Source organism: Phascolarctos cinereus, unplaced genomic scaffold, assembly GCF_003287225.1.
Source record: "Phascolarctos cinereus isolate Bilbo 61053 unplaced genomic scaffold, phaCin_HiC Scaffold_4;HRSCAF=312, whole genome shotgun sequence".
NCBI classification, from domain to species: Eukaryota; Metazoa; Chordata; class Mammalia; order Diprotodontia; family Phascolarctidae; genus Phascolarctos; species Phascolarctos cinereus.
The window spans coordinates 701,450,187-701,466,707 of record NW_027555847.1 but is presented as its reverse complement, the minus strand read 5'-3'; the positions used below and the strand labels follow the sequence as shown (position 1 = coordinate 701,466,707).

Sequence of the window (16,521 nt, the reverse complement as noted above, 5' to 3'; positions counted from 1 at the left end):
TTTTTCCTTCCCAGCCTTAATTTTCACATCTGTAAAGTGGAGGTAACAATAACCTCTACACCCAGGGTTACTGTGAGGATAGGAGAGTTTTGCAGACCTTAAAGTGCCCCATGGGTGTCAGCGCTTATCACTGAGGTGTCCTCATGACCCCCCTCAAGTGTCTTAAGGCTAGGGAGGAGTAGAGCAAGGCTGTGGCCCTGGTCCTCATTCTACACAACAGCCATGTAGAAACACAGACCTTTATTCTGTCCTCATATGTGTGCATGTATGCATGTGTGTACATGTGTGCTGGGTTTCTGTCTCCCTCCTGACTATCCATTTCTTCCTTACTCCATGTCTGCTGCCTGTGTGTGGGTCCTCTTGTGAGACAGAGAGAGAGAGAGAAAGAGAGAGAGTGTGTGTGTGTGTGTGTGTGTCTGTCTGTCTGTCTGTCTGTCTGTGTGTGCGCATGTGCATCTTTGCTCCCAGGCTCCCCTTCTCTGCCTCCTCCTCCCTCTGTCTCTCTTGGCAGGTCCTCACACATGTACCCCGTTTCTGTGTGTCTCCCCCTTTCCGTGTTCCTTTGTTCCTTTGTGCGTGTCTCTCCATCTCCCCATGTTTCTCCATCTCTGCCTCTCTGGGCTCCTTTCGCACCCTTGCCTTTCGGTTTCTATTTTTAATTCCTAGCAGTGGCTTGTGGGGGGCTGCCTCTGGGGTGAGAGAGGGAGGTGTGATAGGAAGCCTCTTCCATGCTGGGGGTGGGGGCAGCTCTGGGAGGCTCCCATCCCCCAGTAGGCTCCTAGTCTTTAAGCTGACAGTGACCTGTCAGGTGTGTGAGCCTGGAGATGGGAATGCCAAGAGGGAGGCTGCTATCTGCACGTCCAGGGAACGGGCTTACCCCGGGGCTAGGGACCAGCTGCTCTCTCCATCCACCAGCGAAAACCTTCCCATTGAGATGGACTTGAAATGGCACCAGTAATGATTGGAGTTAGGCAGAAGGAAGGCGGGGAGATCCTGGAGAGGGTAGCTGAGGGGTCTAGGTGGGGATGCTCATCTGGGGTGCAACAGCAGCTGTTCTGGGCGGCCTGGCCTGTGTGCGAGATTCCCCAGGGACAGCTGGGAGCCAGGGTTCTGATCCTGAGGCTCTGGAGAGCCCTGCCTCTCTGTGCCTCAGATTCTTTAGCTAGTAGAACGCCATCCCACTGCCCAGCTTCTCGGAGGGCCTTGTGTCATAAGAGTCAGGAATACGGGGTTCATACCCTGCCTGAAACACCTGATAGCTGTGGTTGCCTTCTCTGGGCCCATTTGCTCATCTGTGAAATGGTGGTAGTAATAGCACCCACCTCATAGGATTGTTCAGAAGTTCAGTTACCATTGTTATTATCATAATGGTCTTTGATTCGTTCACCGGAGTTACCTCACCCCAGCAGGTCTCCATCCCTTTTTGAGATGTACTGTCCATTGTGGGATCGATGGACTCGTTGGGAGAAGGGTGGAGGGAGAAGAGGACTTTTGAGAACGAGGGATTGTATGGGGTACTCCTGGTTCCCTCTCCTAGGACCTTCCATTCAGCTCAGTCTGTGCTGAAATCTGTGCTATCCTGGGTGCTCTGAGGGACTCTAGGGTCACAGATTTAGAGCAGGAAGGCACCTTAAAGGGCATCTGGGCAACCCCCTCGTTTTACAGATGAGGAAACTGAGGCACAGAGTGCCTGGGCAAGTGACTTGCACAGGGTCACACAGCTAGTAAGTGTCTGAAGAATGATTAGAAGGCAGAAGATCTGTGTCCCCCTCCCCTCCCCCATCCCCTTCCTGCAGCCTCAGTACCCCAGGTAGAGAAGGGGCCAGATTGAGACGCTGGAAACAGCCCCAGACTTGGCATGAATGGCCCTGAGTTCAGGTTCCCAGCTCCGTTTTTCCCACCCTGGGACAGGGCAGACTCCTATATTCCTCAGGCCCTCCCGCTGACCCTCCCTCCCTCGTGTCCCATGCAGGGGTGTCAGCAGCCAGTGGAACGTCGGGGGCCCAGGGGTGCGTGCGCTCGGAGCTGAAGAGCAAGCAGCAGATTCTGAAGCAGCGCCGCCGTGCCGAGAAGCAGCGCTTCCTGCAGCGTGGAGGCCTCAAGCGGCTCTCTGCCCGCAACCGGCGCCGGGCCCAGGAGCTCCGGCAGAGCGCCTTCGGCCGGGGGCCTGGGGGCAACCGCAAGGGCAAGATGAGGAAGAAGATGTGATGTCTCCCCCCTCCGCCACCTCCTCGAGGATGAGGGATCCCTGTCCATCTAACCCCCCGCTGCCAGGGCTCCCGCCTGAGACCTGCGGTGGGGACAAGGCTGGCCCCTCAGGGCCCGGGCTGACTTTGGGCGCTGCCCTCTGGCTCCGAGGGAGTTAACATGCTCTGCTTCCCCTCCTCCCTCCCAAGAGGAGAAACCTGTTCTTCCAGGCCAGGCGCACCCCGGGCACTCTGGGCCAGCCTTGATCTCTTCACCACACCCCCAGAAGGGACTCCCAGAGATGGGCGGTGGGGCAGGGAGGCATTGCCGCCAGGCCTTACGCACAGCGAGTGCTCAATAAATCTTGAATCACGTTTGTTGAGTTGTGCTGAATGTGAAGGGGTTAATGGCATGGCTTTCTGACTGCGGGTTGCTCCTAGATACACATGAACATGTCCAGATGTACCGGGGCTCCTCACTGCTAGATACACACACGTGCTCAAGAAGATGCCTGGGTCCAGCCCTACCTCTTCTGTCAGCAGCTTCCCTCAGGGAACGGGCCTAGTGGTCAACAGCGGAGGGTCCAGGCCGTCCTTGGTGAGCTTGGCCAACGTAGCGGAAAGGTCCTGGAAGTGCTGCTGTACCTAGGAGCCCCCAGCCCCCCTGGAGTCAGCTAGCTGGCTTCTCAATTCCCCAGGAGGCATCGCACTGGGATGTGGTGGGGTCTGGTAAGCACCGTGCCAGGCTCGCAGTGTCAGAGCTAAGAGCCTTTCCCTGCCCCTCTTCACTAAAATGGTTTACTCAGAATTTCCCCCCTACTTATACTGTTTGTACAGTTAGCTTCTGTGTCCTCTTTTGTTGGCTTGTCTCTTCCATTGGACTGTGAGGAGAGGGGCTGTCCAATATGAAGAGTAAGTTACAGGCAGAGCCAGGTCCAGACCTCCCTCTTAGGCCAGGGTGTTTTTGCTTTTTTTTTTACCACTTTGCTGACCCGTACAGGGCTCAGCTCCATGATTTTGGCATTATTCACTGTGCTCTGACCACCTGAGCTAATGAGCCATCTACAGGTGGGGACACAGAGAATGAATGGGAGATAGGGTAGAGGGGCTTCCTAGAGCTTGGAAATTATGGCTCTGGGTGCATCTGGGGCTTTGGGCCCCCCTCACCTGCTCCAACTGCCCCTCCGTGTCCTCCACAGCCAATGCAGGGACCTCCTCCTTCTGCTTGCAGACCATCTGGAACAGGTTGAGAGCTGCCATCTTGATCTGCCCAAGAAGCAGGGTCTTCTGGGCTGCTGTGTTCTGGATGTGGACCCATCTTGACTCCTAGAGACACCCAAGGGAAGAAGAGCTCAGCTGCAGAGGGCCATGGCGGGCAAAACCCCTGTCCATCTTTATTGGCCCTAGCCCTCAATTTACATAACCCTGAACCCCAACTCACAAAGGTCCCCAACCCCCCACACACGTTAGCCTTCAACTTTTGGATCGTAGGCTGGAGGAAATCCCTGGAGACTAGTCAGCCTCCCCCCCGAAGCAGCTGAGAAGAGAAATATTAGCCCTCCCATCAGCGTCAGTAAGAATCAGTCCTTTAGCCGAAAGGGGAGACTTGGGGACAATATGGTTATTGTTGAAATAACAGACCCTGAGTCCTAGAGGACAAAACTAAAACCAGTGGGTGGAAGAGGAAGATGGATTTTAATCGAATATAAAGAATTTCCTGATGGGCCTTTTAACAATGGGATAAACTGCTTTAAAAGGTAGGAAGCTCCCCCCACCCATGGCTCCTTAGAAGGATGATGGAGAGATTCCTCATTACCATAGATTGGATTCAGAGGTATGCCAGAGCCGGCTTCAATGGGAAGGGAGAGCCGATTGTTAAATTGTCAGCTCAGAAATCAGCAAAGGCTACAAATCAGATCTCGATTCATTGTTTTATTGTCTAGACTTAAGAAAGTGACATAAAGAATGTTAGTGATGCCGATTGAACTTAAAAGTGTGCCCGGCATGCGGTTTTCCCACCTCAGAGAGTCGGTTGTTAAATATTCATCAGCACATGCCTTGTTGGGCAGGATGACTGTTAAGATTGTTTCCAAGCCCTAGATGACCTACTAACATATCAGTCAATCAACAAGCATTTATTAAGTGCCCGCTGTGTGCCAGGCACTGTGCTGGGCACTGAGGAGGGACAGACAGATGAGAGTGATTTTATGGGGAGATACCAGCAGCTGAGGGGATGAGGAAGGTCTCTTATGTAAAATGTAGAGTTTCAATTAGGTCTTGAAGGAAGCCAAGAGCTGAAGAAGCAGAGGTGAGGAGGGAGTGCTTTCCACGCCCGGTGCAGAGCCAATGCAAAGGTACAGAGGTGGGAGATAACAGTAGGAAACAGCTTGGTTGTTGCCTCCTCTGATAGAATATAAACTTGAGGGCAGAAACCTGTTGCCTTTCTGCCTTTGCATCCCTAGTGCCTTATGTAGGCACTTAATAAATGTTTATTGGATGGATTAATTGACCATAGTGTATATAAAGGGGAGTAACAGATCATAGGACAGGTTGGAGCCAGGTAGTGACTTGTGCTTTAAATGCCAAATGGAAGCTTTCATATTTGATCCCAGAGATAACATTGGAGATCACTGAACAGTGTGGTAAAAAGAACACTGGACTTGTAGTCAAGAGTCCTGAGTCTGAGTGACTGCTGTGAGTCCTAGTTTCTCTGACACCATGGCCAAGCTCACCACACTGTGCCTCAGTTTCCTTCTCTGTAAAATGAAGATGGTAAAGAACACTAGACTCGGCACCAGGAGACCAGATTGGGTGTTCCCTCTGAGCCCTGGTCACTGTGACCGTAGCCATCACGCTGCCTTTCAGTTTATTCACCTGTAAAACCGAGATAGTATCTGGCCTCCCTTTCTTCCTAGGGTTGCATTGAGCAAACCTGAAAGATGAGCTATTGTTTTTCCATGACTTCCCACCCCATTGGAGAGCAGAAGTAGCAAAGGGAAATGGTGCTTTGGAGAGCACGCTGGGCCCTGGTCCCAAGCCCACCTACCCATTGCAGGGCCTGAGTCCTGACATCCTCCAGCTGAAGCTGCAGGTCGGCCAGCTTGTTATTCTGATGAAGTATCTCATCGTTCTTTTCTTCCACCAGTTTGAGCAGCTCGGCCCTGGCATCCTCCACAGCCTTGTGCAAAGCCTGCTCCCGCTCAGCCAGGATGGCATGTGTTTCAGACAGCCCACTGAACCGGGCCATCAGCTCGGGGATCTCCTGAAACTGGGAGAGAAGGCAAGAGTGAATGGTAGCGATCGTACCAGTGACTCTAAGCTTATTTCCCCCAACAAACCTACAAAGTAATATTATTATCCCCATTTTACAGATCAGGCTCAGAGGAGTAATTTAACATGAGTTCTTAATCTGGGAGGTCTGTAACTGTATTTTAAAGTATTTGTATCACTACTTTTCAATGTAATTGGTTTCTTTTTCAGTCCTGTGTATTATATGGTATGCATCTAAAAACATTCTCCTTCTAGGTTTGGTGACTCAGCTCCCCCAGCTACTGAGGACGATCATCTGAGCTCAGGAATTCTGAATTGGGTGTCAGCAATAGAGCGAGCTCCCCTGGACTGTCTAAGGAGGGGAGAATGGGCCAGGCTGGAGACAGAGCAGGTCAAAGTTTCCTAGCAGATGAGCCCATGAGGGACTCTTCATTTCCAGGCGCGATAGTGATTTTGTTGTTCAGTCACTTCAGTCACGTCTGCTTCTCCATGACCCCATTTGGGGTTTTCTTATCAAAGATACTGGAGTAGTTTTCCATTTCCTTCTTCAACTCATTTTACAGATGAGGAAACGGAGACAAACCGGGTTAAGTGGCTTGCCCAGGGTCACACAGTTATTAAGTGTACGTAAGAGGCTGGATTTGAACTCAAGTCTTCCTAACTCAAGGTCCAACGGTCTCTACTGGACCACCTAGCTGCCCCCGAATAATAGGGAACCTCGTTTAAAAACCACAAAATAAATAAACATCTCATGCCAGACTAATCCTCTTTCCTTTTTCTGATAGGGTTACTTAACTAAGGGATCAGGGGAATGCTGTAGCTATTGTTTGCCTCAGTTTTGACAGACCATTTGATGAGGTAAATACTGCTGCCATGTTGGCCAATAGTGGGATTGGGCCAGTGAGTGGCCAAGGCACTTACAACCTCCAGAGATAGGGAGATCCAGTCTCAAGAGAAATACAAAACCAAGACAAAAACAAAACCCCATCATTCGTGCTTCCCCAGAGTGACACACACACACACACACACACGCACACGCATGCACACAGAGAGCAGTTACCCCTCCGCTCCCCCATTCGGAACCATTACAACAATCAAAAATGAGTTCTGTTGAGGTTAAAAGGACCAAGATTGACCACATTCAGTCTGTCGATTTCTCAAGTGCCTGCCACATTACAGGTGCTGAGCTAAGTGGTGAGGATGTAATGAAAGTAAAAGACAGATTCTGCCCTCAGGGAGTTCACAGTCTAGCAGGGAGAGGACATGCCAACAAGCTGTAGGCAGATAAATTGGAGATAATTCCCTCCACAGAGGGGAAGTGCTAGAATTAAGATGGGCTGGGAAAGGCTTCCTGTAGAATGTGGGAAGAGGTCGGGAAGTGAAGGTGAGAAGAGAGAAAGAGGGATGTGAGATTCTGCCCCACTCCCTTCTTTGCAGAGGTGGGGACCTATGGGTATAGAAAGCTGCATAGACTGCTAGACGTGGTTGATTTGCTAGTTAATTTTTCTGAATTGTCTTTTTCTCCTTTAAAATTTTCTGTTTAAAGGATGCTTGGGGGGGATATATTGGGAAATTAGGTGATATAAAACCAAAAGATAACAAATATTTTAAAAAAGAGAGAGGGCTTATTGCCAAGAATGCCTCTTTTTTTCTTCTTTCCCTTCTTCCCTTTCTTTTTCCCTTCCTTCCTTCCTTCCTTCCTTCCTTCCTTCCTTCCTTCCTTCCTTCCTTCCTTCCTTCCTTCCTTCCTTCCTTCCTTCCTTCCTTCCTTCCTTCCTTCCTTCCTTTTTCCTTCTTCCTTCCTCTCTTTCTTTCCTTCCTTCCTTTTTCTTCCTTTTCTTTCCTTTCCTTTCTTCCTTCATGCCTTCCTTTCTTTCTTTTTGATATCTAAAGCCTCTAGTGGGTAGGTCCCTAGAAGGGAGGGTATCTCTGGGGCTGCCTTGGCTCCAGCTGAACCCGAGTGCTCACCTCCTCTGACTGGGCCACCACCTGCTCCAGGTACCGGGCGAAGGGTCTGTATTTGTGCAGTCTTCGCTCCAGCTGCTCCTTTTTCTTAATGAGCCCCTCCAATTCCTTCTTCAGTGCCATGGCCTCAGCCTCCTTCTGGGCAGCGGTCTGCCTCCCTTCCTCTGCGCGGCGCAGGGACCGACTCTGCTTAGCCTCTGTGTCCTGGCAGGACGAGGACCCATCTTTCCAGACTGGACACCTCCCCTTGACCTCCCGGGTTGGACTTTGCCTGCCCTGCCCTCTTGTATACCGGGTTCGATATAGATATGCCTCCCTGGAGGTAGGGGCTACTGGGTGATGCCAGGGCACAGAGTCGGGCAGGAGGGGAGGAATCTTCAGAACTGGATGGAGGCGCCCACTAGGCCTAGCCTGGCTGGAAGTCTAGCCTGGGATTCTAAGCTGGCCATCCTCTGCTCTGTGGGACTTCCTCTGTGGATGCCTCAGGGAAATAGAGGGTCCACAGAGTCCCAGACAGCTTCCTAGGAGGCACGGCGCTCCTGCATCCCCACGGCCGCCCACCTTCAGGAACTTGTCAAAGCGGACCATGGATGCCTTCAGATCATCCTCCTTTTGGTCCAGGGCCTCCCTTCGCTGCTTCAGAGCTGACATCTTTATCTGGAACTCCTGAGGGTTGAGAAGGGAGAGGAAGATTCAGCTGGAACCTGGAGGTGGGCTCCACTGCTCCGATGCATGCACATGCGCGCGCGTGCGCACACACACACACACACACACACACACACACACACACATTCCTTCAGGTCATTGAGTGTTTACTGGGCTATGAGAAGAGAGGAAGTGAGCCAAAAGCTGGAAAAATTCTAGAATGTCAGAGCTCAAAAGAGCCATAGAACATGGAGTATAGGGTCTAGGCCAAATCTGAGAACAGGAAATGTCAGAAGCGGGAGGAATCTTAAAATATAGACTGATGGGGTGAATAAAACCTTAGAATGCATAATATCATATTTGGGACAGACCTTAGAACAGGGAATGTCAGGGCTGGGAAGGGCCTTAGAACAGGGAATGTCAGGGTTAGGAAAGACCTTAGAAAAGGGAATGTCAAAGCTGGGAACCTTAGTATAGGGAATGTCAAAGCTGGCGGGGGCCTCAGAACAGGGGATGTCAGGGCTGGGAGGGGCCTTAGAACAGGGGATGTCAGGGATGGGAGGGGCCTTAGAGAATATCTTATCCAACTCCCTGTTTTTACATATAAGAAACTCCAGCCAAGAGAAAGTAAAAATGCCCCAATCCACACATCACCCGGATTTAGTGGCCAGTCCGCGCTCCTTCCATTACAAAATCTCCCCCTGCCCACCAAGACCCTGGCACTCATCTGCACAACTACCCCAGAAGGACTCTCAGCTGCACCTGAGGGAGAACACAGGATGGAACTGCAGGAGCACCCCGCAGCACCCCAACATGTAGAGGCTGGCCAGCATCCCTGGAAGCCAGGGAGAGATACCAGGCTGGCAGCCCCATCTCTTCTCCCCTGCCTCCTCCCTTCTCTCCCCTTAGTACTTCGGACAAACAAGGTCACCTCCTTCTTGGCCTGCAGGGCCTCCTCCACCTCTACCATCTCCTGCTTCTTCTCTAGCAGTTGGGTAGCGTGGCTGATATAGTCATCCTCATGCGCCGGGGGCTTCCTGAGGGAAGAAGAAAGTGGATTGTGGCACTTTGAGGCAACTCCCTGGCTGCCCTGCCTGAGGCGCCAGGTGGAGATAGAAACCAAGATCCGGGTCCACTGAGAGGAGGCAAGAAGAATCACACGGATGGGTAAGGACCAGTCTTGCCCATAGACACAGTGGGTGGGTCCCTCCTTGGTCTGATGTAAGGAACCAGGGAAATCCCTCCTCAATATCTTCCCAATGCTACTACAGATTCCATTCCACCTCATCCAACCCCCAGGTGCCACGACCTAGCTATGGGACCTTGAACGAGCCTCAGTTTCTCTCTATGAAATGAGAAGGTTGGACTAGATGGTCTCTAAGGACCCGTCTAGTGCTAAACCTGTGGGGTCCTCTGATGTTCTGTGTTCTAAGATAAATCAGTCAATCAGGTATGTGCTGTGTCCTCCCTCTGTGCTGGGCCCTGGAGCTGCGGCCACGGTTCCTGTGCCCAAGGAGAGGCACCGACGGTGTAAGTGAGTGCAGATTAAATGTGAAGTGAAAGACTACAGTCACCCAAAGTAGACAGATACCAGGTGGAGCGTGTGGGGTGGGAGGGGCACAGCTGCCACTCTGACATCCTGAGTCAGAGTAATCCAATTTAATTCAGCAAGCTTCTCTTAAATGGCTGCTGCGGGCAGAGCACCGTGTGTGTGAGTTAGGGGGAGTGTCTCTGGCCTCAGGGAATTTCCAGTCTCCTGGGGGAAATGACATGTGCACAGACAAATGTGGATGAACCTTGGACTTGCAGATGGGAACACCTGAGTTCGAATGCTGCCTCAAACACATACTAGTTGTATCACCTTGAGGAAGTCACTGAATCTCCTTGTGACTCAGTTTCCTCATCTGTAAAATGAGAGGGTTGGATTTCACGGCTCCAAGGTCCCTCCCATCTCTGACATCCTCTGTCCTGAGACCCCTCCCAGCTCTGACATTGCCTGTTCTGAGTCCTTTTTCCATTCAGTTCAGAATTCTGTGTCCACAGGGCCCTCCTAGCTCTGATATTCTGTGTTCTAAGAGCACCGCCCCCCCAGCTCTTACATTCCATATTTCTATTTTTCTTCCCAAGGCGGTCCTTCCTGGCTATCACAGCCATTTCATCCTAATCTGTGAAGCCCCCTTCCAAAGGTGGGCAGAGATTAGAGGAAGGGGGGGAGGAGAGGGACCATAGGGTGTCAGGTATGGAAAACCATTGAATAACATGGGATAGGAAATCGCTGGGGTACAGATTTGGGATCGGAGAGAGCTCACCCCATAGATCTGGCAAAGCTTCACAGCCCCCCCCCCCACTCCCGCAGGAGTTGTTGGGTAGGCTGGCTCCTTCTGTGCACCCCTCTCCCCATCTCCTCCCTCCCCCACACCCCCATTGGCCAAAGCCAGGAGACAGCTCTTGGGAATGACTCTTCACTCCAGCCAGGGGCCACCACATCCTATGTAGGGGCTCTGCAGGGGGAAGTGGAGTCCACCTGACTGTGTCCCAGACCCCTCCGCTTCCCCACTCACTCTGCCAGCAGCTTTTCTTCCAAGACCATCTGGAAATATTCTTCCCAAGGCACTGACATGTTCCCTGTTTGCTCCTAGGACTCTGTAAAGCCTGGAGTTTTGTGAGTGCGTGCGCGCGCACACACACACACACACACACACACACACACACACACGCACACACACACACACACACCAGGCACCCTGGGGGGCTAAGGATTAGGACCTCACTGCATCCTCCCTATATGGAAATGGGAGCTCAGCCCCCACGCGGTTGCTAAGGCAACAGTCAGCACAACGTTCCGTTGCCTGGCACTCTGCTCTGGCTCTGCATTCCCTAGCTCTTTCTGCAAGGCACTGTTAGCAAGCTGCCAGCAAAGGCAGAGGACCCGATAATGTTTCTTAGGGGTGCGGCTGGAGGGATGGTGATGGAGGATAAGGGAGGGGACAGTATCTGCCCCTTCCTGGCTTGCTGTTACAGGGGAAGAGATCAGGAGATTCACAGAGTTTTAGGGGTCTCAGTCAGTCATAAGTGCTTACTGTATCTCATGCACTGTGCCAAGCCCCGGGGATACAAAGGAAGCCAGTAGTCCCTGCCCTCAAGGAGCGTGCATTCTAATGGGAGAGACAGCAGAAGAACGACTATATGCAAACACGTGAATACAGAATAGAGGGAAGGCTGTGTGAGAGGCCCAGGCATTGGCAGGGGGTCGACTAGGAAAGACTTCCTGCGACTAGGGGGATGTGAGTCGAGTACTGAAGGAAGCTGGAAAGATAAAGAGGCAAAGGCGAGGAGGGAGATGGAGTGGCTTTGTGTTATCCCTAAGTCAGTCAATGAATGGGCATTGCTGCATTGTACCATGCCTGGGGAGAGTAATGTGTGAGGTAAGAAGAGCTGGATGTCATAGGGGGCCACTGGAGCTCACTGAGCCGGGGGTAGAGGGTGGGGTGACATTTCACTTGACCATTGTCAGGTGTCTTTAAGGCGTGGCATCCCAAGGATGAGGAACCTTCGACCTCGAGGCCGTGTGTGGCCCTCTAGGTCCTCAAGTCCGGCCCTTTGACTGAATCCAAACTTTCACAGAAAAAATCCCCTTAATAAAATGATTTGTTCTGTCAAACTTGGACTCAGGCAAAACTTGGACCCGAGGACCTAGAATGCCACACTTGGCCCTAGGCCCAAGGTTCCTCAGCCCTGTGCTTGGACTGAAGGAAGGCTGGGGCTCTCCAGCCATCAGCGCCTTTCCTAGGCTGATGGGAAAGAGAGCCCTGGGAAAGCGGATTATGTTCCTTAGCCCCACCATCCGTCCCCACACTCATCCAGCCTTCTCAGTTCTTTTGTTGGATTATTGGACCCCCAAATCCCTTATATAGGGGTCCCTCCAAGACAGTCTATCTCTCCTTCTCTCCCTCTCTCCTTCCCTTCTTCCTCTTTCTCACCCTCTTCTTCCCCCCTCTCCCCACACATGTGTATAGGTATGTGTACATATGTGTGCCTAAATATATACGTGTATTATATATATATAACCAAGTATATATGTGTAGACATTACCAACTGCATGTGTTCTATAGGTGTGCACACACATGTATGTGCAAACATGTGTCTACACACGTGTGCACATGTGTGCAAGCCTTTAAATGTTTTGTGTGTATACATGTGTAATGTGTGCATTGCATGTATATATACACACACACACACACATACACACACACAGTAATGTCATCAGCTCCCAGGTGTTCAGATATCACCTCCAGGCTGATGAATCCCAAACCTAGACATCCCTTCTTCCTAACAGGGTCCTCTATGTCCAGTACGTCCTTTGTCTAGCTGTCAGAAGAGTCTTCCTCAAGCCCAGCCCTAGTCACGGCTCTCCTGTGCTCAAACATCTTTCAGGGCTCCCTACGAATCTAGGATAAAAATACTCCTTCCATTGGCAGCAAAGGCCTTCCAGAATCCAGTGTTCACAAACATCTCTATATTTATTGCATACCAGTTGTTATATTATATTATAGCCAAACTGGATGTCAAGTTGTAGAGGGCAGTTGGGTGGTATAGTGGATAGAGCACTGGCCTGGAGTCACAGAGACCTGAGTTCAAATCCAACCTCAAATACTAGCTGTAGGACCCTAAGCAAGTCACTTAACCTTTGTCTGCCTCAGTTTCCTCAACTGTAAAATGAGGATCATAGTAGCACCTACTGCCTAGGGATGACAATATTTGTGAATTGCTTAGCACTATGCCCGGCACATAGCAGGGACTTAATAAACCCTTGTTTCCTTGCGTTTCCCTTTCCCAGACTTGGCATTCCAGCTCCTGTTTCTGGGTATCCCCACAGCTCTTCCCCCATGTTTGATAGATACTATTTCCACCTCGAAGAATCTTTCCCATTCTTTGAGCCCAGGACAGTGCTGCTGCCTCTGTGAATGAGCTTGCCCACATAGATGTTTTTTTGTCATCCAATTATGTCTTTGTGACCCCTTTTGGGGTTTTCTTGGCAGAGATACTGGAGTGGTTTGCCATTTCCTTCTCCGGCTTGTTTTACAGGTGAGGAAACTGAGGCAAGCAGGGTGAAGTGACTTGCCCAGGGTCACACAGCTAGAAAGTGTCTGAGGCCAGATTTGAACTCAGGAAGACTCATCTTCCTGACTCCAGGCTGGCACTGCTGCCTGCCCCCCCCCCAATGGATCATAGGAAGATAGATTTTAATTACTCGCCTTTCTCTTTCACTTTAAGGTTCACACAAAACACTTAATGCCTGTTAACTCATTTTATCCTTACAATCACCATGGAAGGTAGCTGCTATTTATTATCCCCATTATACGATGAAGACACTGAGGCTGAACCAAGATTGTCCAGGGGTCGCTCAGGTACTAAGTGCCTAAGACAGATTTGAGCTTGGCTCTTCCTGACCGCACCACCTAGCTGCCTCTTTAGATTTAAAACTGAGAGGATGCCAGGGAGTACAACCCTCTCAGTTTACACATGAGTAAACTGAGGCAGAGGAAGTGACTTGCCCACATGGATCATACGCTTAGAAAGAGAAAGGACCTTGGATGCCTACCTCCTGAGATTACAGGTGTGGTTATTAAGTGGCAGGGACATGATTTGAACCCAGAGTTCTCTGCGTCCAAAGCAAGTACACCATGCTGCCTTTTCTAGGACCTGATTTGTCTAAGGTCCCACAGATAGGAAGTAGGAAAGCCTGGCCTTGAATCGTGGCCCCTGAATCCCAATGCTTGGTTTTGTCCCTTGTAAAATAAGACCTCTTGGGGGCAGCTAGGTGGCGCAACGGATAGAGCACCGGCCCTGCATTCAGGAGGACCTGAGTTCAAATCTGGCCTCAGGCACATAACACTTACTAGCTGTGTGACCCTGGGCAAGTCACTTAACCCCATTGCCTAACCAAAATTTAAAAAAAACCTCCAACAACAACAAAAAAAGACCTCTTTCCCCAAATAAGACCTATTCCCCATACTTGTCACAGGACAAGTAAAGGCTGAAAGTAAAAATTCAGAGAAGAAAGAGATCACTGTGTACTGTGGGAGGTGAGATGGGTCAAAAATCCTGGAAGTCTTCTTGGAGGAGGCGCCATCAAACACAGCTGTGGCTGTGCCCTGGTTTGTTGGGGGATTTTTTTGTTCTGTTTTGTTTTTTTAATCTTTCTTTGAAAGAAAAATATAGCCAGGGCCGTGGCTCCCTGCCCAGTCTTTCACTCAAAAATCACAAAGGGGGTTTTGTATTCCAGGAACAAAGGAGGCCAGCACCCTTGGCCAGCTCCTCCTTTTTCCCTCCCAGCTCCACTGTGGCCCCAGATGGTACCGTGACCACTTCACAGAAGGGGAGATTGAGTCCCTGGGACAGTGAAGGTTATGTGGTCTTCTGACGCAGCTGCAGGGCACCAAGGCTCTGGAGACCTCAGCAGCCTGGGACATGCTCAGGAAGGAGCAAGGGAGGAGAAAGAGCCTTGACCTTGGAGTCAGAGGCTCTGGGTTCAAATCCCACCTCAGACACTCAGTATGTGTAGGATCTTAGGCAGTGGGGCCAAACTGAAATAGAAACAGGTCACTAAGATATTTAAAAGGATGCCTTTCAGGGCCTCAAATTCACTTAGAAAACCACAAATTAACATGATCAGTGTTTTGTTGTATTTTTATTTTGTTAAATATTTCCCAATGATATTTTAATCTGGTTGGGCTGCACTTTTGAGCTTTGTGGCTGCCTGCAGCACATTCGACACCTCTAACCTGGGAAAGTCAATTAATGTCCATGGGACCCAGTTTCCTCAGCTGTAAAAGGTGAGGGGTGGACCAGATGACCTTTGAGGCTCCTTTTATCTCTGGTTCCATGAGGCCTTCTAGAATGCCATACCAGAAGAGAGTTTAGAACAGAGTGTTAGAACTGGGAGGGCACCTTAGAACAAAGGGAAACCGAGTCAAAGGAAGCAGGGGGCTTGGCTGAAGTCACAGAGCAAGTCAGTGAGCAGGCTTGGATTGGAAGCCAGCTCATTCCCCTGCACACAGCACACAGCCCCTCAGGGAGGGCCCTTGGCCAAGCACAGGGTGCTTGTCTTTGGCCTTTCCCAGGGGCCATGGAGTGGCCTAGTGCTAGAGGCCCAGAGGCAGTGGACCCCTACTCAGGGTCTAGAGAGAGTATCCCAGCCAGGAGCAGCCTAACCGGCTCTAAGGAAGTCATTATAGCTTGTGGCCCCTGGTGGTTATCTTTGTTCTGAAGTCAGTGTAAGGGGAGATAAGAAGCAGGTAAATTCTTGGGCTGGGCACTCACTCACACACCTGTCCTGGCTCTTGGCCAGCCCAGGTCACTTCTGTGGGAGCTGCAGGGTCAGGTCTCCGGTTTTCCAAAAATCATTTCATTGACTCAACACCATGCTGGGGAACTGTCCTGTCAATAATTAAGGGAGGACGTTCACCAAATAAAGACACCTCCCCCTACTCTGTGCACTGGGGGAAGGTAGGGGCTGATCTTTGAATCTGTTTTATTTGCTATGTGTGCCCGGAATTCCCTGGGTTCAGTAACCTGGAGCAGAAGTCAGCCAACCAGAGCCCTCCTCGCCCTGGGGCAAACACTGGCTCACGCTTTTGGCTTACACAATCCCTTTGAGGGACAGGAAGCTGCCAAGGCTGCATCTTAGGACCCACCATGGGCCCAGATCCATAGAAATCAAATATAAAACAGCCTAGGTTATGTACTTAGCAAGGGACTCAGTGATGATAGCTGACCTTTATCTAGTCCTTAAAGGTTTGTTTTGATCTTCACAGCAACTGACTGCCCAGGAGGTACTATTGTCATACCCATTTTACAGATAAGGAAACTAGGCTCAGAGGTAAATGATTTACCTAGGCTCATGTGTGTGTGTGTGTGTGTGTGTGTGTGTGCGCGCGCGCGTATGTGCGCTCTCTCTCGCTCTCTCTCTCTCTCCCTCTCTCTCTCTCTTTCTCTCTCTCCGCCCCCCCCTCCTTTGGAAGCTTCCAAGTTAGGACAAGGAAGAAATTTTGTGGGGTCTGTTGCAGCCGCCTTATCTACCTACTCAGCCATCATGTGGTTGTAAACACACGTTGCCACCATGATTTCTTTTGTCTTTTGTCTGTGTTTATTCTTTTCTGTTCTAAGGTGAACAGTATTAGAATGAAACAGACCAGGCCATGAGCTGGTGAGCTTTGAAAGGTTGGGAGAACCATGAAAGGTCCAGTAACTGGAGTCCATGGCAGAGACTGACAGCGGCCACAGCAGTTATGTTGGGGGAAATCAACCTTGAAGACTGCTTGACCTGGATCACTGAAATACCACACACTACAAGCAAGGAACGTTGTTGTTCAGTAGTTTTTCCAGTCATGTCCAACTCTCTGCGACCCCATCTGTGGTTCTCTTGGCAAAGATACTGGAATGGTTTGCCGTT

At 50.7% G+C, this 16,521-nt stretch overlaps 2 protein-coding genes and 1 long non-coding RNA gene across 3 annotated transcripts in view; 2 read left to right on the top strand and 1 right to left on the bottom strand.

The window, feature by feature from the left end:
• Positions 1 to 2,561, top strand: part of DDX54 (DEAD-box helicase 54) — a 27,228-nt gene extending 24,667 nt beyond the window's left edge. The window contains exon 20 of the mRNA XM_020978099.2: positions 1,973 to 2,561. Coding sequence (XP_020833758.1) covers positions 1,973 to 2,208 — 236 coding nt within the window. The 3' untranslated portion in view covers positions 2,209 to 2,561. The remainder of the gene's footprint in view (positions 1 to 1,972) is intronic.
• Positions 2,546 to 10,800, bottom strand: CFAP73 (cilia and flagella associated protein 73). Its single transcript, XM_020978094.2, has 7 exons — positions 10,628 to 10,800; positions 8,998 to 9,103; positions 7,983 to 8,087; positions 7,425 to 7,625; positions 5,233 to 5,454; positions 3,354 to 3,512; positions 2,546 to 2,831 (listed from the first exon to the last, which is right to left on the bottom strand). Exons 1-7 carry the CDS (start codon positions 10,684 to 10,686, stop codon positions 2,736 to 2,738), a joined length of 948 nt encoding a protein of 315 aa, XP_020833753.1. The 5' UTR covers positions 10,687 to 10,800; the 3' UTR covers positions 2,546 to 2,735.
• Positions 7,592 to 16,521, top strand: LOC110202093 (uncharacterized). Its single transcript, XR_013486485.1, has 4 exons — positions 7,592 to 7,680; positions 8,043 to 8,131; positions 8,675 to 9,233; positions 16,236 to 16,521. It is a non-coding gene; the product is annotated as an uncharacterized LOC110202093 (long non-coding RNA).

What these genes read in the sequence shown, in the direction of transcription:
- CFAP73 (XM_020978094.2), bottom strand. Translation starts at nt 10,686, where the DNA reads ATGTCAGTGCCTTGGGAAGAATATTTCCAGATGGTCTTGGAAGAAAAG. An exon ending in TGGTGGCCCAGTCAGAGGAG is followed by an intron (nt 5,455 to 7,424) that starts GTGAGCACTCGG and finishes CTTCTCTCCCAG; the next exon opens with TTTCAGGAGATCCCCGAGCT. An exon ending in CGGAGGGGCAGTTGGAGCAG is followed by an intron (nt 2,832 to 3,353) that starts GTGAGGGGGGCC and finishes GGGGGCTCCTAG; the next exon opens with GTACAGCAGCACTTCCAGGA.